Genomic DNA, 25126 nt, shown 5'->3' with positions numbered 1-25126 from the left:
GGGGGTAAAGAGTGCACAGCTTGTGAAAAATGTAATTGCTTCATAAAGGTATGCCGCGCCAGCAAAGGATGAACCCCTCGATCAACCATCAACAACATCCCGGAGAAAGAAGCAGTGACATGGACGATGATGACAGTGAAGAACACCCCGTCCACTCAGTTTTCACCATTGGCACGGCATCTCAGCCGTCGAGGTGTTTACCCCAATGCTAAATACTAATGGGCGGACACCGTTCCACATCAGTAGTAGACACGGGGGCTACCATTAACATAATGTCCTTAGAAGTGTATGGGGAGATGAACTGGCCGCCGTCCTTAGCCCCAGCAAAAATCAAAGTTTTTGAATGTGGGGAGAAATGACCGCTTATCATCAGAAGCTGATTCAAGACCACCCTCGCTTATGAACAAAATGCCATCGAGTCTCAGGTGTATGTGACAGAAGAAGGTCACAACATGCTTCTGAGGTGCCTATCAGCAGAGCCCATGGGCATTGTCACATACGCCTTCGGATTATCACGAAGAGGAAATCAATCAAATCCATGATGAATTTCCCCAGGTATTGAATGGCATTGGATGCCTACGAGGAAAACAGATACAGCTGCACATCGACCTCTTAGTACAACCAGTTACCCCACAACACCGGCGCAGCGCATTTCAGCTCTGGCCTCTGGTGGAAAAGGAACTGAACAACTTGGAAGCAGCAGGCATCATAGAGCAGGTTAAAGGATTTGCGTGGACATGCGCCTTCCTAATGCCCCGATTAAAATGGAATCGCATCTCACTCCAACCATTGATGACCACATTGGCGAGCTCAGTGGCGCCAACTGGTTCTTCAAACTTGACCTCCACTCAAAATATCACCAGCTAGTCCTTGATAAAGAGTCAAAGTACATAAATACCTTGTCCACACACGTGGGCCTAAGGCGATATCGGCAGCTGAGCTTCGGAGTGTCGAGTGCCACAGAGGTGTTCCAGAACACCATCCAAGAGCTCCTCACTGATCTTCTGGGAGTGGTCAACGTCAGCGATGACATTCTGATCCACGCAAAGTCAATACCAGAACACAACACCAGGCTATGACAAGGGCTTCAAAGAATTCAGGACTTGGGACTCACTCGCCACTGAAACTAATGCGAGTTCCTCCAGCAGAAGCTACAATTCTTTGGATACATATTCTCCTCAGAGGGAGTGGCCCCAGATCCGTAGAAGGTGAAAGATATCAAAGATGCCCCTGCACCCAGCAATGTGACCGAGATGCGCAGTTTGCTTGGCATGGTCAACTACTGTGGCTGGTTCATAAAGAAGTTTTGTTCTTAACCACTAAAGACGTCCTCTCCTGTTCCACCACCTTGCGATATTTTGATCCTCAGCAAAATAACCTAATTGCAGTTGATGCTGGTCCTCGAGTACTGGGAGCAGTTCTGATGCAGCGGTCAGGCGAGGAGGAAGTATGGGCTTCAGTGCCCATCGCGAGCAGAGGTATTCTCAGATCAAAAAGGAGGCCTTTGCAATCCACTGGGGGTGTCGCCACTTCCATCTTTATGTGTATGGAAAGCCCTTCCTGGTCACTACTGATCACAAGCCTTTGATTCCCCTATTCATGGGGACTGTGTTGAAACCTCCACCCAAAATAGAGAAATGGATGCTTCAACTGCAGGAGTACAACTGCAGGGTCAAGTATCACCCCGGAGCAAACAACCCCACCGACTACCTGTCCTGGCATCCTCGCGCGGCCATACCCAACGAAGAAGGGGATGTGGAAGAGACTGAGGAATATGCACTTTATGTGGTGGACCGTTCCCGCGCGATGCCCATTTCGCTTGATGACTTGTGCCAAGCACTTCTCAGGATGAGTGTCTGCAAACAACTCTGAAGGCAGTAAAGACAAACAAGTGACATCAGTTCAAAGGTGAATGGGCTCTTCTCACCCCAGAAGCACGGCTTGTGCTTCAAAGCTTGTACCACATGCGACAGGAACTGAGTGCGGATCAAAATGGTTACCTGTTGCAAGGCCATCGCCTAGTCATCCCTGCCTTGTTGGCTAATCGAGTAATCCAACTGGCCCATGCTGGACATCAAGAGACGGTGAAAACTAAGGGACACCTCCGAACCAAGGTGTGGTTCCCTCTTTTCAATGAGAAAGTAGAGGGAACAGTAGGGTCCTGTTCATGGTGTGAAGCCACTGGGGAATCAAGCCTTTCAGCACCCATACTGACAGAACAAGGTCCCCATGGCCCCTGGATATGTGTCAGCATGGATGGGAGACACACTCTAGTGGTAATTGATGACTACTCTAAGTATCCGGAGGTAGAAGTATTATCTTCCCTTAGTGCCTCTAAAGTCATACCGAAGCTAGAAAAAATTATAGCCACCCATGGGCTAATTAAAGAGCTGAGGGCCAACAATGAACCTCCCTTCCAAGGGCAGGAAATTGTATTCTATTGCACCTCGCTAGGGATCGTCCACAAGAAAATCACTCCCAAGTGGCCTAAAGCCAATGGGGAGGCTGAACGCTTCATGAAGACTTTGAATAAAGTAATCAGAATTGCTACTGCCAGTGGTGAGTCCCCTGAACAAGACATTTACTCATTCTTGAGGGACTATAGACAAACTCTCATTCCACCACCGGTTGAGCCCTGGGTCATCTCTCCATATAGAGAGAAATTGTAGACTCCATCCCTCATCACCCGAAGTGGATCCCTGTGGCCATTAATGACCAAGAAGGGTATAGTCGGAGGAAGAGGTCGAATGACAAAGCCAGTCATCACCGCAGAGCAAAAAGTTCCAATCTGAAAGTTTGGGATCTTGTGCTAGTCCAAGATCGATATCCAGGCTGCATGTTTAGGCTGCCATTTATGAGAGGAACCCAAGTCGTGGCCCGTAGGGGGCAAGAGTCAATAACGCGGAACGTCTCAGCATTCAAGAAATTCTATCCCTGCTGAGGTACGACATCCCTGGGTGGCGATGGGATGAGGAGGGTTCAATAGTAAGGAGTCCCGAGAAAATCCTGCAAGCACAGAGACACAGATTGAGTCAAGTCATGTGCCACAGACAAGGTATGGGCTGAGGAGCAACCCTCAGCCGTCAAGCAGACTGAGAGACTACCGCTGCTAGAAGGTTGTCTTTGAACCACGGAGCCAGGCGACAGTCGAGGTCGACACAGTGTAAGGTCACTCAAAGTCTGCTGCACATTGGAACTGTACCGTATTTAGTGACCTGTAGGGATTGTGGTCAGAGTGCATACTTCATAGTTCATGTTGTTAAGCATGTCTGAAATGTTTTTCATTTTTTTGGAAGGAATGTAGTATCGTCCATCACGATACGTTAGTTGGGAAATGACGACAACTTTTAGTATAGCTAGGGGTGTGCTTCGGCTCACCCCGTGGCGTATGAAATGTTGGCTTCCCCATGTTACATGGGCACGTAAAATAAAGGTTTGCTGGCTTGTTTCTCAGTTAGAGGACCCCGCGCTGCAGTGTCTATTATACTTTGCGTGTGGCCGTATTTACTGTGTCTTGTAGGCCCTACCTGCGCATGCCACAGAGCATCGGCACCCCAGTGTCAGCGCAGTGTTAAGCCAGTGTGTATCAGACCTCTCCTCAACACAACATCCTTGTCTTCTCTGGTCTGCCATTAGTTTAGGCCTCACGTGGTGTTAGGTGACTGGACCACACACAGGATCTCTCCAGTATATGCGGCTGCCCGAGGCCACCGCAGGAGGCCACTCAAGAGGGCAGCCCTCTAGTGGCATCGGGCACCTCACTACCCTCCCGAGGGGGCAGGGACTCTGGCGGAGTCCCCTTCCTGGGTGCGGGTAGTGCCGCGTCATGTCCGGTGCGCGAGGCGGGGTGAAGGGTATATAGGTCCCCCCACCACGCTGACGTCCTCTTTGTCGCATCGGACACGCCGGGGTCGCTGGACACGCCGTCTCTTGACTGCTGCCTGTCTCGCTGTTGTCCTTTAGCAGCCGCTGTGGACTACTTCTCCGAGTTTCGGAGGTCGTGCGGACGGCGAGTGGAGTTGATTTGAGGTGAACCCAATACCTCTAATGGTCACCCCCTCTCCCCCGTATCACCATACTGCCATGAGCAGTGGGGGACCCCGCCAAAGTTGCGCGTCCCGGGACTTGGTCCCGCTGGGGGCGGCTGTAGTCAGCACCTGGGGCGGGGGGGGGTCCAACTCCCGGCCGCATTCCGAGGCGGCATACCCTGGTGCCTCGTTTGGTTCCCCTGTATAGCCCTCGTTTGGTCGTGCTGCGGGTTGCCCTCATCACGCTGGCCATGGCCCGGGTGGAGCCCTGGCAATTTTCAGGCCCAACCACGTGGAGGACCGCCGGGTTGTGCCCGCGGTCGGGGCTGTGTTGAGGGATTGTGAAGCTGGCAGGTTAGGGGGGGTTCTGGTTACGCGGCTGCAGGCCGCGCAGCCTTGCCCCAAACGAAGGAGTTGCCGTCCTTGTGAGGGGATGTAGCAGTGGTGGAGCGCATGCCTCGCATGTATTAGGACCTAGGTTCAATACCAAAGCGGTACAAAAGGGGGTGGTGATGGACGGAGCATCAGAACCAATCAAACACTCACATCTAGTCAACAGATGCGGGTTTGATCCATCACCGTTCTTTAGCCCACTCTGCCACCCCAGTTCAGACATGGCCATAGGCAAATCAGTCTGACCCTGTGCCTCATGGGAACAGTCCAGCCCGAACTGCCAAGTCCACTTCCATCGGGAGCCTCTGGTTACAGAGCAATGTAACGCAGCGGGGGTCTAAGTAGTCTGGGAAACAGCCCCCATGAATAAGGCCATGAATAAGGGATTCAGGGGAGTACGTCGGCAATGCGATCCAAAGGAAAAGTATGCCTTTACTGTGTACTGCCAACTTTGTAGTATATCAGGTAACTTATCCTTAGCTCCCCATAAACGTATCATTGGTTTGTGTGTTTATCAAACATCCTTTTAGCGAAGGTAAAATAACAGGTTATTCTGCTTCGGAAGCATTCCACAAGATGGCGCCTTTACACAACAGTGCGAATGCTGTTACCAGCCAGGAACTTGACAGTTTTCGTTTCCCATTGGTTGCTGGAGTGTGAAGAAAATCCTAGATAAAGTTGGGATTAGATACAGTCATCACACTTTCCAGCACTTTTTCCTCCGGCATGCGCAAACGTAGAGCTGGGAGGGAATGTCATCCATAATGAGGTCACCTTTTTGGTGGGTGCAGGGTTCAAAGTTACTACCTACGCCTCAGCCTCCAGCTCACAGTTTGGAAGTGGGGTTGCTCACCCAGGGCACGTTGTCCATGCCACGGATGAGTATACAGACATGGGGTGATCCCGGGAAAAGAACAAAGGTATCAAACGCGAGTGAATTTTGGCCTTTCTAGTATTAATTTAGCTATTGTCCTTTATAAATCAACTGGTAACGGACGCAGGCGTCCGGGCCTTCAGGAGGGGGTTAATTGCCCAAGGACCGAGACGAGTGGAGAGACAGTTTCTTCTCCGACTAATCGAGGTGACCGCCATGAGTTATGGTATTTGGTAAGGGACTCTGGGCCTTTATGTGCGTGTCAATATGTGCGCTCGCTTTATAGAGTAGCAGTTCAAGACAATCCACGATGCTGCTCTGTAAAGTACAGGAATTGGCCGCGGCAGGAAACCGGGGTTAATAGAAGCCATAATCAGTATATAAAAAAAATAATAATAATAATATATATATATATATATATATATCATGCTCTCACTCCGTCTTGGTCCCTGCACTCGCGATCGGGTGCTTTCATGCACGGTGACAGAAACCGTGCGGATTACAAATCCCCAGCTCGCGGCAAAAAATACCAGCACTCGTAAGAACGTACCTTTCAGATATTTATTCGAAAGGTTAACACACACACTAGACGCGTTTCGGCTTGCCGCCTTTGTCAATAGAGGCCGGCGCCAGTTTCTCACAGATTTAAGTATCATTGCATTGTGAGACATCAACAAGGGACACCTACACTTACTTCAGTGAAGGTGTCATCCATCTTTGAATGGGTTAGTTATATGCATTATGCCTTATATAAACATAGCTATTTTGCCCTGGATGGGCTAAATCAAATTGCAAAATATAAAGAACATAATATAGTCATTAAATGCATGAAAAACAGAAAACATTACAATCATGCCCTGTATGGGCTTGTATCCTATTATGTGTTTTCATAATAATTAACCCAATGATCTCTCATTTTTTAAACAAAAAACAAGACCTTACAAAGACGGAGTGAGAGCATGATAAACGATTCCCTTCACCGCCGAGAACTGTAAGTTGCAACATTGTATCATCGAGTCCGTAGAAGCTGTATCGGAAACGCAGCAGCTGGCGCTTCAAAGAGGAAATTGACTGAAAGCGCGGGACAACATTAAATGTGTTCTGAGGACGCTCAGTTGAGCTTTTGAACTTTTCTCGGCAGATCGAAAGAACGCAACACACGTAAAAGCAAATACAAGCTTTAATAATATGTTCGATGAAGAGGCCCGACGCGAGGCAGCCACAGAAATTTTCAAGAAACATAAAGACTCGCAAAGTAGCGAAGGAGATAGCGGAAAAGGAAGGGGGCGAACGTGAAAAGGGGGCAGGGTAGAGAGTTCCTGACCCCCTAGCCTTTGTCAGGGGGTCCCTGAAGGACCCCGAAGGCAGAAAAAACATTTTAATTTATTTTTTTTTAAATGTTAATACGTAGATTATTGTAAAATAAATATATACACAAATATAATAATACATACATAACTTAGCATTTAAAAAACCGTACAAATTCACTGAAAAAACCATAGGTTTCACACACGTTATAGTTAGGAATTAGCATTTAAAAAACCTTGCAAATTCACTTAAAAAACCATAGGTTTCACACATGTTATAGTTAGGTGGACATTTCACGAGTGAAATGTCCACCTAACTATAACATGTGTGAAACCTATGGTTTTTAAGTGAATATATATATATGTGCATCTCTTTTTCCCCCCCACCCCTTGCTTTTGGAACGAAAACCACAGTAGGCGGGACTATTGTTTGGGCATGATGGACTTTCTGGCCTGGAGCTACAATCTGACTGTCCAGGCCATGCGGTCATCTTTGTGTACTGCAAGTAATTACCAGAGGACTTCCCTCCCGCAGCGGGATCTGGAGTGTCCGGGCGGTAAGAAGAGAGTAAACGGCTCGGTGTGCCTCACCAAGTGTGGCAGACGATGAGCAGGCATTTGCACAGGAAGTGTAAGGGAAAGGAAAGTCCCCTAGGAGATACTGCAGGGATATCACCCCCTACTTTGATTGACAATGGCGTGGTTTTTCTGGACAGTCCGGATTCATGCCTTTCCGTGCCGGTAGAGAGGGCGCGTGGGTGATCCTCAGACCAGGAAGACATTCCAGCGTTCCAGCGCACCTTTCTTGCCTCCTATCCCCGTGTGTGCGCGCACAATTGCAGAGCTTAAGTTTGCAGGTGCCCTGCAAACTTGATAGGCACTTTGAAAGGGTACCCTTTTAAGTGCTTTAGTAAAAGTCATTGGGAGAGGTAGTGGCATAATGGCCAAAAGTGCTGACTTTGGCACGGGGAATCCCGGTCCGACACTCGGTGTCAGCTCAACATCCAGCTAGTTTGAGAAACGCAGCTAACCCCCCTGTCGTTGTTGGGCCAACAAGGTCCTTGTGCTGCCAGGGGTTATGGAACATGTGTACATCGCTCAGGCGCCTCCAAGCCCGGATATGCGCACAAAAGCAGCCTTAAACCTTGGTGGTCTCAGAGTTTTGCGTTGGTCTAATGGGTGTAATTACTGATATCGATATGTCTCCCTCATCTTCATGGTTTGATTTTGCTCGCAAGAACGTGTCAGTCATAGTCCTTTAGATGTCACTCATAGTTGCACTGAAATGATGAAAGTGTCACACATAGCAAACTGAATCAGGGGCAACTATGGATGGGGGCGGCTAGCTCTTGGTTGGCTATGCAAATGAGTTAGAATTGGGCTCATTTATCTGATGCAAATAGATGCATGGACTAAGCCAAAATATGAACTTGTTGTAGGTGTAGTGCTCCTTTTGTATTAAATATAGGGATGCACTGGCATAGTGGCGAAATACCAGGCAAGGGCAAGGCACAGCTATTTTCTCAGCACGATTGGAGGGCGCTGACACGGCATCCTCAAGGTTTGAGGTCAGAACTGTGAAATTACTGGAGATGCTTTCAGATTTGTATTAAGAGTCCCTTCACCTATCCCCTCAGAGCACACCAAGTTCCCATCGATCGCTGTTGCGATGCTGTTGCGTTCCCACTGGCCTCGAAATTAAAGCCTTTGGTATTACAGTGGCTTCTTAGCGGCTACGATTGTGTTGCGTCAGAGGCACCAGAGATTTGTATAATTAACGGAACTTCACTGAGCGCTATCGTGATGCAGTTGTGTTCCTAGAGATCTCTATTGTGACCGCACAGAATTTTCAATGAACCTCTATCGCGATTTGCATGTTTCGGGACTTTTCCACTGTGACGTCATTGGATTCCAGGGATATTCAGAGAGCTCCGTTGCAGCTCTTAGGACAACGCTCTGAGTGCAGCAGACTGGGCCCACCCCAAAGCCAGGCTTAAGGATGACGTCTGCCTCCAGATTTGCATGTATGTAGCGCGCACGTATGCGGATCCTAGTCTTGCGCATTTCCGGGCGTCACTATGTACGTGTCGCCGCGAACATCCCAAGGTCAGAAATTGTGTTTTACTCTGCCTACAGTTGACATTGCGGTACGTCTGCTTTGGTGGTTACCGGACAGGGTGCCCTGGGTGGGGCAAATCAGTATATCAGTTGGGGTTAATTATGGGTGCTCTAAACAACTTGTACTGCCAGGGGGCCATTAAGCGGGAAGACCACTTTGGGGGCAGTCTATCTCAATTTGGCTGTTCATGAATGAATAATGTCTTCATTCACTAATTCCGAGAATGGGCACCGCTCCATCCTTCCCAGCAAGGTAGACCTCAGCGTGTAGTTATGTCCTTTACTTTGAGGAGCGACTCTTTCAATGCTTTTCGCCATAGAACTATTCTCGCCAACTTTGCTTCAGTAGTGGATGGTGCCTTTGTCCCAAATGCATCAATATTTGACTGACTATCAGCTGACTCGCTGTGCACTGGTCCTTGTTCAAGACCGTCTCATGGCGCCTGAGTTAATCGTGGCCCATGTAGGTTGCAATTGTTTCAATATCAGTTTTGCCTGGGCGATCAACCGAATCGGTGTTGCGAGTGGCCACCCGGTTGGTCATGGTTTGCCTGCCCTATACTAGCACTCGTGAATGTCAGTGGGGACAAGGTGGGGCGCTCCAGTGAGGTCCACCTTCTTTTAAGTTTTGTTGGTTTTAAAGTAGGCAGGAGCTGTACTTCTCCTCTCAGGGGGCTTTGAACCGTAGCAGGCTCTTCTGGGAGGTGGCACGGCTGTGTCCGGCTGTCCGTTTGTTGGCATTATGTCAATGTGGTGTTCTAACATAGTATTATGCCCGGGTGGCAAGGATTGAATTTGCACGTTCTTTCACCTTTAAAGAGTCGCCTGTGTGCCCTCCCGGGTGTATGTCTGGATGCGATATCATGGTATCATATTGGTTCGTGGCCGATTCTCGGGGAAGTGGCCCTTTGGCCAGTTCATGCATGATGCTGAGGTTTCCTGGCGGTTCTAATTTGGCACTAATGCTTTAGACCTCCATTTCGTCCACAGCTCTACCTACATGGCACGTTATTTAGTATAATATCGATTGCTTGGCAACGCAGTGTGGCTGCACAAGCCAGGGTGGAGCTTGCCTTTTTTTGAAGGGAGGCATTTAATGCTTGTCCAAACACATAGGGTGACAGTCCCACCCTTTCAGAATGGATGCATTTTCAATATGCTACGCAGCGAATCCAGAATTGTGGCTCCAGTTATCTGATACAATATAACAAGCATTGTTAAGCGACTGGTACTGGCGTTTTTGTAGGGTAGGTGTAGCGTGGCCTTGTATTATATATCGTGAGGCAATGTCAGAAGCCGCAAAATGTCAGCCGGCAGCACACTAAGCTTAGCACCTACCCAAAGCTTAGGCCTTTAGGGAGGAACACCTGCTGGCACCATTTAGAAACAGTTACAGATATACACTGGGGGGCATTCTTCTGCAAGCAAGGGCAGGTTTCAGGTCGCTTCAGTTAAGAAGTATTCACCCGCACTTTAGCGAGGGCAGCAGGCGGGTGGTGTAGGGGTCAGCTGACAAGCATGCTATGGTGCTAAATAGTCCGGTAATTGCTTTGTTTGAGCCAAATGTTGACAGGGTATTATTGACCATTCGGCATTATAATACTTAGGAAAGGGCAGTTATTTGCTCTGTACGCTCCCGTATGGTTCACACAGACTTGTCTGCCCCCTGGTTTATCCGTCGATGGGTTAGAACCCGAGACTTGAAGTGGCATCCCCTGCCCCGGTGTCCCAAACACGTTGATAGTCAACGCTGGGGTAGTTGTACCATGAAGGGCCTGATTACTACTTGGGTTTTCCCTACGTTTTGGGGTCAAACTAGATGGGAGCATTAAGTCTACATGCCTTATGGAAGATCCAGCTTTCCTTCAATCTAAGCATGGGCAGTTAGCGATAGTAGGTCAGCGTGTAGGAACAGACACCGGCTCTTCACCAACATCGAGCCCCGGGGGCACGCGCGCTGCACAAACACAGAGCTTAAACCACAGGGGTGCCAAGTAGCATAAACCAGTAAACAGGTCTAAGAGGTGTGTCTCTGGCCTTTCAGCTTGTGAATCCAACTCCATTTAGAGGTACGCCCAGGCGAAAATTGGGTGCTTCTTAAGGTTGTCATGACCAATGCGGTTAGTGGTATCTCCCAGCGGTTCCACTGGAAGGGTACGACAGCTAGCATGTACAGGGAACCTGGGATTCTGACAATCTTACCACGCTTGTGGGGATGCGGGCAGCCAACATGGAGCTACATGGTTTAAACCCTGCTAAAGGCAGGTCATGCTGTCCCTTTTTTTCCTTCAACTGACAATGATAAAGGCATAGAGAGCGTTCCCTGCCCTAGATGCCAACTACAACTACCCTCCATTTTTAACTTACCAGCGCTTGGTCCCAGTGCTCAGATAGGTAACAAGATGGACTCAATTAGTGGAGGTGCCTTAAAGTGCATCCTATTTAATGCTAGATCCCTAGTTAAGCACAGCACGGAATGGGCATTACTGTTGGAGGACCTTCAGGTAAAGTTGGCCTTTATCACGGAATCTTGGACAGACAGTACCTCCGGACCTGACCTAGTGAAAGCAACCCCTGCTGGGTATCATTGCCATACGCTAAACAGGCCACACGCTAAACAGGCCACATAAAAAAGGTATCATTGCCATACGCTAAACAGGCCACATAAAAAAGGGGGAGGGCTTGCCTGTCGATTCCTTGGAGCCTAACTTTCTCACAATTTCTAACACCTCATGCGAAGCCCTAGCTTTCAATATTCATGCAGTAAATTTTAGAACTTTTAAAGGCATTCTACTGTATCGCCCACCGGGTCCGAAGACCGGTTTTGTGGAGACAGTGGGCTCCTTGATTGAAGAGGGACTCTGTCTGGAATCCTACACAGTACTGGGTGATTTTAATTTTCACTTAGAAAACCACCTGGATTCGGATACCAATCGGCTGGAGCAAACAATGGGCGCCGGAGGCCTCCAACAACTGGTTAAGAGCCCTACGCATGAAAAAGGTCATACCCTCGATGGTATTTACTCAAACAACCATGAGCTTGTCGTCACCTCAGTCCTTCCTATTTCTTGGTCGGATCACTCTGCCATTCAGTTTGAACTGAATGATTGTAGAAGTCATCGAGATAACACTAAACCAGTACAGGAGATTGTAACCAGAGCATGGGGAAAACTGAATATTAACAAACTAAATAATTCCCTTAGTAGCTCTATGCGGCCCCTCCCTTTGGGAGTGGACAAGGCCGCGGTGGCTTATAACCAATGGCTTGCCTCTTCCTGTAACAAATTAGCTCCTAGGAAACTTTGGATTCCCAAACTAGCGACACCGTCGGCCCCCTGGTATTCTGAAGATCTTAGAGCTAAAAAACTAGATTGTAAATTGCTAGAAAGGGCTTGGCGGAAAAAATATAGCGAAATAGATAAGAAAGAATATAAACAAGGAATCACTATTTATAAACAACTGCTATTGGAAGCGAAAAGAAAGTTTTTATCTACCCAGATAGCATTGGCCAAGTCCAATTCGAAGGAACTTTTTAGCATCATTAAAAAATTGTCAATTCCAACTGCCCCGAGGAGTTACAGCAGTTTAACATTTTGCGATAAAATTGCCGACTTTTTTAAAGTTGAAATCATATTCTCCTCCCTCACGGAAGCTAATAAGATAGCTCAGTTGAACTCCAATATGATCAAAGTTGGCAGTACTAATTCGTCCCTGGATTTTGACCAATTCTCATCACTGGAGATACCTAAGACAATTAAGGTCTTGACCTCGATTCGCTCTGGAGCCCCTACCAACCCCTGTCCTGCGTGGATCACTAAACAAGGGCCTGAAGTAATTGGAAAGGCTCTGACCCCTTTGTTAAACGATGCTTTTTCCTCTGGTATATTTCCTGGTATCTGGAAGCAGGCATCTGTCCTTCCACTTTTGAAAAAACAGAATTTGGATCCAAAGGTCCCTAACAACTACAGGCCAATCTCGCGGTTCCCCTTTCCTGCCAAAGTCCTGGAAAAAGAGATGAACATCCAACTCAGTGTTTTTCTTCATCGCAATAACTCATTGGACCCTTCACAATATGGGTTCAGGGCTGATCACAGCACTGAGTTGGCTTTGCTGAAATCCAGTGAGGAAATCAGAGAGGCCGTTGATGGAGGAGGTAGTGCAGTATTAATTTTATTGGACCTGTTCGCGGCCTTTGACACTGTCCATAATAAGTTATTAATGGACCGGCTGTCTGAGATTGGTGTCAAAGGCATAGCCTGGAAACTCTTACAATCTTTTCTAGCCGACAGATCCCAAACTGTGGAGCTGGACGGCCATTCAACTAGACCATTTACACTCCCATGCGGGGTGCCTCAGGGATCCTCGCTTAGCCCAACTCTTTTCAATATTTATGTGGCACCACTGGCAGGAGTTATGAGATCTTTTGGCTTTCAGCTCACCTCCTATGCAGATGACACACAAATAGTGTTGTCACTGGCTAAGGGAAATGAGAAAGAAACTGGGGACCGGTTTTTTGAATGCATGAGTTCCATTTCTTGCTGGATGTCCTCTAATTGCTTGAAGCTCAATTCCAACAAGACTGAGGTCCTAAAGTTCGGGGTCAATCCTCTTGTATGGACACCGGATTGGTGGCCGGAAGATCTTTGATCCTGCCCCATACCCTCCAGGAAGGCTAAAAACCTTGCGGTGATAGTTGATAACACACTTACTTTGGGCGATCAAGTAAGCCTAGTGACCTCAGCCTGCTTTATGATTCTTAGAGTCATTAGGAAAATTAAGACCGTTTTTGACCGAGAGCAATCTCAAGACAGTAGTCATGGCTCTCATAACATCGTGTCTGGACTATTGTAATAGCCTTTATTTGAATATACAAAAACAGCACATGTATAGGCTCCAATTGGTCCAAAACACAGCAGCTAGACTGCTGTCCGGAACACCTAAATTTACTTCTGTGAAAGGAGAACTAAGGAAACTACACTGGCTTTCGATAAAACAAAGAGTTCGCTTCAAGGCACTCTGCATTGTTTTTAAGGCCGTTAATGGCATCGGTCCTGAATTTCTTAAGCAAAAGTTCCACTGGTATGTACCTGGCAGAACGTTACGCTCTACCAGTGCTAAACAAGTGCAAATCCCCAAGGCTAAAAAAGTTAATTGGGGTGGTAGGAGTTTCACTCTCTGTGCCTCCCGAGCCTGGAATGAGCTTCCTTTCTCCCTTAAGACTGCCCCGGATCTTCTGTCCTTTCGTAGGGGCTTGAAGACTTGGCTTTTCCTGCAGTAGTGCTCCTCAGCTTCCCAGGTAACCAGTACTTAGCGCCAGGGCACCCAAGGGTAATCGCGCGCTCTATAAGTGCAAATAACATAACATAATATAACAGTGTGCTGCTGTCCCAATAATCGGTGTAACAAGGTGTCAGGCACAATGGGCCACTATGTCTATAGAACACTTGGCACGTCCAGTGTTCAACTAAACCTAAACTTGAACGGAGCAGATAATTTTCCCCGCCAGGGATGCTCCGGGTGGCAGAGGGTACTCCCCCTCCCCCCTATTTGGGAATATTCTAGGTGGGGTAAAGTAGGACTTAGTCAATCCTCAATGTTAGGCACCATTTACAGTCAGTGCACACTGTCTAAATCAGACAGATTATCTGAGGGGTTACACACTTCTAGCTATGAACACTCCTGTGCGTCATGACCTAGCATGCACAGGGACTGTTCTAGGGTTAAGTATATTCCTTCTCGCCATATAGCCAAAGAAGGCAGGTGGGTTGGGGGAGGGGTCACCTAGCAAGTGGGCTGCTGTCCCATATATGGGGCACGCAGGTGTTCAGGCACACTCGGTGCTCGAAGGGCGGCAGCTGGTGAGATCAGCAAACTGATGGGGCAATGTGTGCCACAGTGTCTGATTGCTTTCCGCCCACAGTTGGCACGGGGTGGAGTCATGTGAGACAGTGGAACTTTCACGCTGAAGGGTGAATAGTCAATTGCACAAGTCACAGGCCAAAGCTTATTCGGGCTATGTCAAGGGCCATCGTGAGATAGATGAGGTTCATTTATCTCCGGTAGGGATGTATCCCTTTCCTCTAGATTTGCTGGTGACGCTAGAGAGGAGAGGTTGCAGGCAAGACTATAGCTGTTTTGGTGGGAGGCTCTGGCGGCGACGGTGGCTGCCTCCAGAGCTGTGGTGGAGTTACAGGGCGATCTTGAAGCAAATGGGTACAGAAGGGTACCTCTGCACGGCACCATAGGGGGTGCCAGAGCCAAAGCCCAGGAGCCTCATGGGATGTTCCTGGAAAACCCTGTCGGCGCCCTGTTAGTCCTTCAGGCGGTTGTGGGCCTGAACAACCGGGGGCTTGCCTTGCTACGCTCCGCCCTGAAAGGGGCATGAGTAATAAGGGACTATGTTTCACGTGATCCGGGAAGAGGAGTTTCGCCACTGTGCTGCTAGGCTTATCAGGCGGGCACGTGGCGAGAAGGCTGCCTGCCCTTGGATCGCCGGTAAGCTAACCCACCAGATTACATAACGTTGTATGTAATAAACCTGCAGCAGTTTTCCCCCAAACAAATCTGCGTGGTGTGTACTTATTTTGCATGCATGCTATGTGCTTAGGGGTGGGAAGTGTTGCCATGAGGCTGCTATGCGGCTGCCCGAGGCCACCGCAGGAGGCCACTCAAGAGGGCAGCTCTCTGGGGCATCGGGCACCTCACTACCCCCGAGGGGGCAGAGACTCTGGCGGAGTCCCCTTCCTGGGCGCAGGCAGAGTTGCGTCATGTCCGGTGCGCGAGGCGGGGTGAGGGGTTTATAGGTCCCCCCACCACGCTGACGGCCTCTTTGTCGCACCGGACACGCCGTGGTCGCTGCCTCGCTGGACACGCCATCTCCCACCCTACCGCTTTCCCGGCGTGGTTGGTGGCAGGAAGTATGGTGAGAATGTTGTAGTGTTGTACTTCTTTCATTGCAGGCGGAGTTACAGGGCGATCTGGAAGCAAATGGGTACAGAAGGGTACCTCTGCGCGGCACCACTGGGGGTGCCAGAGCCAAAGCCCAGGAGCCTCATGGGAGGTTCCTGGAAAACCGTGTCGGCGCCCCGTTAGTCCTTCGGGCGGTTGTGGGCCTGAACAACCGGGGGCTTGCATTGCTACGCTCCGCCCTGAAAGGGGCGTGAGTAATAAGGGACTATGTGTCACGTGATCCGGGAAGAGGATCACCAGAAGGTGCAGTACAAAGGTGTTTCACCACCGTGCTGCTAGGCTCATCAGGCGGGCAGGTGGCGAGAAGGCTGCCTGCCCTTGGATCGCCCGTAAGCTAACCCACCAGATTACATAACGTTGTATGTAATAAACCTGGAGCAGTTTTCCCAAAACAAAATCTGTGTGGTGTGTACTTATTTTGCATGCATGCTATGTGCTTGGGGGTGGGGAGTGTTGACATGATGGTGCTATGATGGCTCAACAGCAATGTATACTCACGTGTCTCCTCAACAGGGGCCATATACTGTCATCAAAGGGGTCCCTTCCCACCCGCTTAATCAACAGGGCTCTCCGTTGCAGTCCTGCTCCATGGGCCCTGTCCATCTTTACCAGCCGACTGCCATCTAGGTTTACAGCCACCAATGCTGGTTCCCTGATTCCGGTCCAAATTTCACCATTTATGATTCTTCCTGGTCGCCTCTGCTGTCCTCTCATCTTCTGGCACCAGGTTCTGTCACACCCACCCAGGGAGAGCATGAATTAAGGCCAGGGCAGGTCATCATAAGCTGGTTTGGCACTCACATTACGGCCTTCAGCCGTTCATGGCGCCTTGAATCCGCCCCCTAATTTCCAGCATTTTGTGTTGCGCTTATTACTAGAAATGTCTGAAATCATGCCATTATGCCACATTGATTAAAGTTCAGTCCGGGGAAAAATCCTGTGAGGGAAGCACAGATCAACACGAACAAACTGAATGCATGACTGCTTTTCACAGTATGTGCAATTTAGTGTTTTATGTGTGCAAAATGCGTCTTTATGTCCAAAATAGATGTGCAGACGCATTCCTTACTAAAAAATAGTGCTAAATGCCAGGTTTGCAGCTCATGTAATTTCAGGTAATTTCCCTAAAACTTTGCATAAATATGCACACCTCTACTCAGTAGCCCTCTATACATTTTATAACTGTGCATGCCTGGACTAGCTGCTCTGCGAACCCTGTGCAGGAACATACTTATGCAAGACTTTAATTTAAACTTTGAAATATATTTACCTTGTTGCTTTGCAGTTGCTGAAGAGGATCACAGTGATAATGCCTGCTTTGCTTGCGTCCTGTTAAGCCATGGCGAGGAGGGATTTATTTATGGGACGGATGGAATGATTGCAATAAAGGATCTGACTACACCTTTCAGAAGAGACCGGTGTACAAGTCTTGTTGGGAAACCCAAGCTTTTCTTCATCCAGGTAATTATTTATGCTATGAATATTCATTATTGGTGTGTGACTTTACGTTATTTGACAGAAAATGTATAATCAATAACTAATGTAAACAAACATTTTCTGGTGGATTGCTACTTTCAGATGGGACAGTGGACTACATCTGAAATTAGCCACAACACAAACACTATTTATTTGTTTTGTCCCTTTTATCAGTCTGGCGGTAATGTTGTTTGTGAATTTGAGGTAATAACTAGTGAGAGACTGGGGATCAAAATGAAGCACAAAACTATTTATACTGCAGTATTGGACCACTATATAATCATCCATGTGCCAACCTGGTGAGGCCTTTAGAACAGTATATTGAGTAATATGCTAGGAGGCTTTCCAGATCATTAGACGCTAACACCCTCATAAGCAGTTAGGCAAACTATCTTCCAAACCACCATTGCAGTACAGACTTCTACTACATCGGCCATAAGCTGACAACCATCCTTGTACAGGAGTTCCACATTCATTAAAAAACACATCTACGTGGCAGGTTCCAGCCTATTTTGCCCATGGGGATGATGTATCGTCCACATGGACAACTCTCTGAGTGAGTCTCTTGTTTTTTCATTTTTTTCATGATACCTCACTGTGGTCCCTTCCACTGCTATTTCCTGGACCGATGTGGAACCTGGAAACGTCCCTTGAGAAGACCTATATTCATAATGTCCCTGACACACTGGGAGTTTGTTCCAGGAAATCATGGAAATGTTCTCCATTTTCTGTAAGATCTTCATGGTTATCATGACATTTTCATACAGAAGGAATTTCTGAAGAAATGACTTTATATAGTCATCCTAATATGAGATTTCATTGCAATACAGTTTCAGCTGTCATCATGGTCACTAAATGGGTGTCGCCACTGCAGAGCCACTCAGCCATGCAACACCACCACCGGTTGTATAAATCTTCATCATCAGGACCCTCCTGAATCACATTTGTGCTGCACCCTCTTTTGTGCCGCATTGGACATCTTCTCTCTGTGTGGTGCCAAGACCATATTTTTGCCAGGCCACAAACCTTTCATCCTCTTTTTCAACAATTTTCTTCATCTCCCTTTTCCCACTAATAGTTCTAGCCTGCTCCTTCTCTTCCTCTTCTAAAGACCAAAATTCTTCAGAAATATCTGTAGGCTTCCTTTTTTCTGTGAACTGATCCAAAAAACTCCTTAACTGAGGATCTTACTTCCTCTTGTACCATTTTTTTCATTAGATCTCTATAATTCTCCTTAACTATTTGCTCTCCTTCCTCACACATATCACCGTATACTTAAAATAACCTTTTTAAATTGTACTTTTACAAACCTATATCTAAAATTAATTATTAGTTCTTTAATATCAAATTCCTAAGTAATAAATCTCTGTATATATATTTTTTTTATGTCACTTTCATCCGTAATTATCTAAGCGCTCTGAAATTTCGTTCGTCTCAGGTTTGCCAAGACCTCTGTCTCAATTGCAACCTGTATACAAGAAGGCCGTCCGTGGTCCTACAACGCTGCAGCGTAGAAAACCGTGCGCAACATCACAAATCTACAGATTGCCGATAGATACTTCGCTTTACGAGACTGCTGAGAACCTTGTCTCAGAGCAACCCCATAACACAACAAGCATTGGCATAGCCAATAGGTCTCACTTTTGGGACCTTCTAAGTATTTAGTTATGCAGCACAATATCCTTGGTGCAACCACATCAACTGTTGCGTGGCTAAACACTTATAAGGTCCCTAAGGCCTATTGGCTATGCTAATGCTTGGTGTGGTTGTATGTGTGTGGTTGTGGGTGTGGTTGTGGGTGGGTGGTTGTGTGTGTGTGTGTGTGTGGTTGTGTGTGGTTGTGTGTGTGTGGTTGTGTGTGTGTGGTTGTGTGTGGTTGTGTGTCTGTGTGTGTGGTTGTGTGTGATTGTGTGTGTGTGTGGTTGTATGTGTGGTTGTGTATGTGTGGCTGTATGTGTGGTTGTGTGTGTGGCTGTGTGTGTGTGTGTGTGTGTGGTTGTGTGTGTGGTGTGTGGTTGTGTGTGTGTGGTTGTGTGTGTGGTTGTGTGTGTGGTTGTGGTTGTGTGTGGGTGTGGTTGGGTGTGGTTGTGGTTGTGGGTGTGGTGTGTGTGGTTGTGGGTGTCGTGTGTGAGTGGTTGTTTGTGTGTGTGTTTGTGTGTGTGTGTGTGTGTGTAGTTGTGTGTGGTTGTATGTGTGGTTGTGGTTGTGTGTGTGGTTGTGTGTGTGGTTGTGGGTGTGGGTGTGTGTTTGTGTGTATGTGTAGTTGTGTGGGTGTGGTTGTGTGTGGGTGTGTATGTGGTTGTATGTGTGGTTGTGGTTGTGTGTGTTTGTGTGTGTTTGTGTGTAAGTGTGTGTGTAGTTGTGTGGGTGTGGTTGTGTGTGGGTGTGTGTGGTTGTATGTGTGGTTGTAGTTGTGTGTGTGGTGGGTGTGGTTGTGGGTGTGGTTGTGTGGTTGTACGTTTGTGTGTGGTTGTGTGTGTGGTTGTGTGTGTGGTTGTGTGTGGTTGTGGTTGTGTGTGTGTGTGTGGTTGTGTGTCTGGTTGTGTGTGTGTGGTTGTGTGTGTGTGGTTGTGTGTGTGTGTGGCTGTGGTTGTGTGTGTGTGGCTGTGGGTGTGGTTGTGGGTGTGGGTGTGGTTGTGTGTGTGGTTGTGTGTGTGTGGTTGTGTGTGGTTGTGTGTGTGTGGTTGTATGTGTGGTTGTGTGTGTGGGTGTGGTTGTGTGGTTGTACATTTGTGTGTGGTTGTGTGTGTGTGGTTGTGTGTGTGGTTGTGTGTGTGGTTGTGTGTGTGTGGTTGTGTGTGTGTGGTTGTGTGTGTTGTATGTGTGGTTGTGTGTGTGGTTGTGGTTGTGTGTGGCTGTGGTTGTGTGTGGCTGCGGTTGTGTGTGGTTGTGGTTGTGTGTGTGTGGTTGTGTGTGGCTGTGGTTGTGTGTGGTTGTGTGTGTGTGTGGTTGTGGGTGTGGTTGTGCATGTGTGGTTGTGTGTGTGTGGTCGTGTGTGGTTGTGTGTGTGGTTGTGTGTGTGTGGTTGTGTGTGTGTTTGTGTGTGTGTTTGTGTGTGTTTGTGTGTGTGTGGTTGTGTGTGTGGTTGTGGTTGTGTGTGTGTTTGCGGTTGTGTGTGTGGTTGGGGTTGTGTGTGTGTGGTTGTGGGTGTGTGGTTGTACGTGTGTGTGTGTGGTTGTGTGTGTGGTTGTGTGGTTCAGTGTGGTTGTGTGTGTGTGGTTGTGGGTGTGGTTGTGGGTGTGGTTATGGGTGTGGTTGTGTGTGTGGGTGTGGGTGTGTTTGTGTGTATGTGTGTGTGGTTGTGTGTGTGTGTGGTGGTATGTGTGGTTGTGGTTGCGGTTGTGTGGTTGTGTGTGTGGTTGTGGTTGTGTGTGTGGTTGTGGGTGTGACAGTAATACTAAAAGCATCTCAAAATAAAGGAACACAAACATCGAGTTTGTGGAAAGAGAAAGCACGTTGTAAGTCAAACGGGCGCAGCAAAGCATTACCACAACAACAAAACAAACAAGATCACTCAGCGAAGACTGAGTGCTGATAATGGATACACACAGTCCATCATCTTAAGAGTTCGATTGCAGCCAATGTGCACTCAAACCTGCCCCATCCTTGTGAGTTGCATCCCATATTTCATGAGTTGTAACTGCTGCACCCACCATAGCGCTTTGAGATCTAAAGCACTACATAGGTCTAATCGATTAACCAGTCGCCAACATGCTGTGCATTTAAAGAGAATGTGCCAAAAGTTTCCAGCTTCCTCATCCTGTCCTCATGAAAGCGCCAACGAAAGGACTCCCTGAATGGTGCAACGGACATGAAGCAGCCGCTGCTATCAGAAATAAACACTGTGAACGTTGTCCAGTTTCACAGTAACATTTCCTTAATGTTCTTTAAGTCACAAAACAGTCATACTAAAAGCATCTCAAAATAAAGGAACACAAACATCGAGTTTGTGGAATGAGAAAGCACATTGTAAGTCAAAAGGGCGCAGCAAAGCATTAACACAACATGTTCTTTGATGTTTGATGTTCTTTGAACGAGAACATCAAAGGGGCACTGCGAAAGTGATCGCGGGCGAAAGTGAAAGTGATCGCGGGCGCTTAATGAGCATGACGAGGTTTGCCAGCCTCTGCTCTTAAGCGCGCGCCCGCACACATGCACTGTAGCTCTAGGCTGGCCATGGTAGCATTTTTTTGAGCCCTCACAAAAAGTCTCGTCAGACCAGCGCATGCGCTGGGTCAGGCAAGACCTAAAAATGGCCACACGTAATGCAATGACGCTATCACGTACACATACGCCACACGTCAATCCACTACGAAGGCCCGCCTGTATTCGCACTCATGTGGCGACAGCCACACAATGGAACAAAGCCCCTGTACCACTATGCTGCCTCGAGGTAAAATTTGAAACGTAATAACTTACCTTTCAACTCCCCTCGCTTCACAATATGAGAACGAGGGAATTCTTTCTTTCTATTCTTTTAAAATTAAACCTATAAAGCTGTACAGATAAACACAACGAAGCCCAACAAATTGAAAAACACAAGGCCCATTAAAATTAAATAAATCCAATAAATTGAGATCCGAACAAAAGACAACAATCCTGAACTATAAGATTCGTAATGAAACATCTAGACAATAACAATAAAGCTTTCCATCAGTAAAATACTTCTGACATTTAAATAATTATAAATAAATGCTAACAGATACTTAACTGAAGAGGAGCAGCGAATAAAAGAGGAAAATGGCTGCTGGGCTTTGGTTTATATAGACTGTAGTCTGTAGTTGAGTTCTAATCCTGGAATTTTAAGTATGGTTTGTGATATGCTTTAAAGTGCTGCAGTTTGGAGTGGCAATAAAGGGTTATGCATAATGCTAGCCTCCGGTCTTGACATGAAATCTGCAGCAACATGTACCCATCAAAAGAAAAACGTATTTACTTTCTGTAATGATATTTCTGTTTGATGCAAAGGGCCTCATTTATAGCTTGGTGGACGAATATCCTGTCTGTCTTACTACAAGTACCATAGGATATAATGTTCCTGTAATAAGAGGGTGGAATATCTGTCACATTTATTACAGAGTAACCTGTCCTCCAGAGTCTACATCAGGCCCTTAATCTTCCTGCGGATTCCTCCCCACCCCTACTCCTCTTCTGTGAACTAGTGCAGAGATTGATTAATAAAATTCATAGCAATGGAAACATGATATGTGATGTGCTGATGCTCTCCTGGTTCCTCTCCACACACCTTGATGGGGTGAGAAAGAAGTACCAGAAAGTGATGCTAGTCGACCAGTTGTCAACTCTATAGTCCAATGTATTTACAATCCGTGAGTGGAGCCCTAGTTGAAGCAGCGTGGTGCAATCTGACGATAGCGGAGAGCTATTGCTGGGGAACAAGTTTCCAGAGCAAGGCTAATGTCTGAAGGATAGTCAAAGGTGAGGAACCTACGTGAAGATTACAGATCCCCCAGAAATATCATTATAGAAGGTAAATAACCTTTTCTTCAGCTAAGTAGCATGCTTTTTCTTCGTTATCCAACCTACTGATTATGTTTCTCTCAATTAAGATTGGCCTTATTGTTTTTTCATTGATCAGGCTTGCAGAGGAACACAATTGGATACAGGGATAGAAGCTGATGCCGCGTCTGCCAGTGACTCAGAGGAGGATGAAACAAGTCCTAAAAACGAGATTCTCGTTGAAGCTGATTTCTTGCTGGCTTATTGCACTGTGGAAGGTATTTACAGGTTTTACTCTGTGTAAAAATATCCTGTTGATCGTTTTAAGTCCAGGGAGATGTTTTTTGTCTTTTCTTCTCTCGAAAGTGTCTGTTTTTGGTGGGATTTCAGCATATTAAAAAAGCATAACCTACCATTAATCCATTTAGAGCAGGGGTAGCCCTTATAGCTCTCATAGTTGGTCTTACACAATTCGACCAGGAGCTGGCCATGCCATGGGCCAAGCGCTGTACCCTCAGAACCTGCTGTGGAAAACCTAAGGATGTGCACAGCAGGCTGTAGGCACAGTGCATGGGTTCTGGTCATGCCCCGCACCTGGCCCCAGAGTCTGCAAAACCCTTTGTGCATGGCCAGTGACCAGGAGCAGTGGACTGTGGTTATTGTGCAGTAGACCTAATGCAGCGAAGTTGATTCTACCAACCAGTGGAATTTTAGGGCTGTATCATGGTGGCTGGATAGACTGCACTTCCAAACAGGTGCAAGTAGTGTCCTCGCAGTGTCACTCAGTATTGTCATCTCCGGCCACCCTCAAGCATTAAAATACCGTATAGATGCGCAGCAACATGGATGGCTTGTCTGAGACATTTATTAAATATATTCTATAGCATTGATCAAGCAGCTTAATTTACAGAAAATGTGTAAGGACTGACTAGACCAGTTGAACAAAATATTTGTAAACTATTTCGTTTTCTTTCCTTGAGAACTTTAAGCCAGATACTTTACACTTGAACACATCTGTCATATCTTCCTTAATTTGTAGTTGACTTTAAATATTATGAGCAAGCTGCTGGGCAACGCCTATAGGGGGAACTATAAGCTAATTCCTGGGAAACCAAATACTACAGAAATTACATTTGTAAAAACTTCTGAAAATCTGAAGACAGAAGTAAAATTATAATATGTTAGAATAAATCATTGCACCAGCCATATAGAAATGGCCATTGATATCCACAAATGCTGCAATTTCTTAGCCAATATCTAAGATGCAGCACAGTGCCTACTTCCACACTCTAAGATGTGCCCAAGACCAGACGAAGTGTAGTAGGCAAGCACTAACATGTCCTCTACACAAGCCAAAGCAACATCTGTCGAAGGTAAACGCAGCAACTTCCACCTTTAAAAGACAAATAGAGTTATTTATTTGAAGATTGCATAGGATCTAGTCTTTATTAACATCATGTGAAAGAACTTTGAGGAGACACACTACCATCTTTTCTAAACAGATCACTGATATATTCGAGGCATATGTCTGAGAAACATAACCACACTTATATATAAAAAAACAGTGCCCTGGAGCACAGGTGATTCAGTACGTGAATATAAAGTTGTGAAATGTAAGATGAAGTCCTTATATACTACTGTGGTTTATATATATTCCATTACAGAATGAATTAGCATCTTTATTTTTATTTTTTTATTTGTTATACGGATAGCTTGAAGGATCAGCAGAGTGCTGTGTTCATAAAAGAGAGATACGGAGAAGTGTATATGAAGAAGTGTGTGTATGCATAATACAATGGAAACTGTTCATATATGGTTACTACATCTGGGGCCTGAAGTAGAGTGTAGTGGTAACAAACAATCATGTGATTGGTAAAGGAGGTGGGATTACCACCGATAGAAAATCATCCAATGGAATTCCCTCCAACAAACATAGGATAGTGGTCATTTGTTGATTTGTTTATTCATTACGTGGATCTAGATTCATTGGCAGCAGGACCACTTCACAAATGACAATTTAGTCATAAAATATATCAACCAGCGTTAGCATAAAGATTAGTACAGACATGAACATTCTTAATGCCTTAGTTAGAGTTTGATGGATTGCAGGACATCTGTCAAAAAAAAAAAGCAAATGTCCCATCCGCCCTATTATTAGTGTATAGGACCTCTATGCCTTCTACATGTGGGGCAGATATGGCATCCACCATTTTTTGGCAGATGTCCCACGTTCACCTAACTCTAAATACGGCCCATAGTTCATTAGGTACATCCTGAAGAAGAGGGGTTTTGTGTGTTCCAGTCAGTGTGTTCCTGAGTTCTCCAAGTAGGTGATTCAAATTTGGAGGAGTTTGACATGACAGAGACTAATTCAGAGTTTTTAATTTTTTTCTATTTTTATGACTCCTAGAAAACGACTGGATGCTTCTAGTGTTGTTCCTTAAACCCTGATATGGAGTTTGTTTTTCAGGTAGCTATGCTTGCTGATATACAGAGCTTTGCTG

At 46.7% G+C, this 25126-nt stretch overlaps 1 protein-coding gene across 2 annotated transcripts in view; it reads left to right on the top strand.

The window, feature by feature from the left end:
- The window catches only part of LOC146866980 (caspase-7-like), a 198392-nt gene that overhangs the window by 158155 nt on the left and 15111 nt on the right, over nt 1–25126 (top strand). For both annotated transcript variants that reach the window (XM_085603348.1, XM_085603349.1), the window contains exons 5-6: nt 16975–17150; nt 22762–22900. In XM_085603348.1, coding sequence (XP_085459474.1) covers nt 16975–17150; nt 22762–22900 — 315 coding nt within the window. The remainder of the gene's footprint in view (nt 1–16974; nt 17151–22761; nt 22901–25126) is intronic.

The sequence above is a fragment of the Triturus cristatus genome, chromosome 1_2, assembly GCF_964204655.1.
Source record: "Triturus cristatus chromosome 1_2, aTriCri1.1, whole genome shotgun sequence".
Taxonomy (NCBI): Eukaryota; Metazoa; Chordata; class Amphibia; order Caudata; family Salamandridae; genus Triturus; species Triturus cristatus.
Note: the sequence above shows the minus strand (reverse complement) of the source record. Positions and strands in the feature narration are given on the sequence as shown.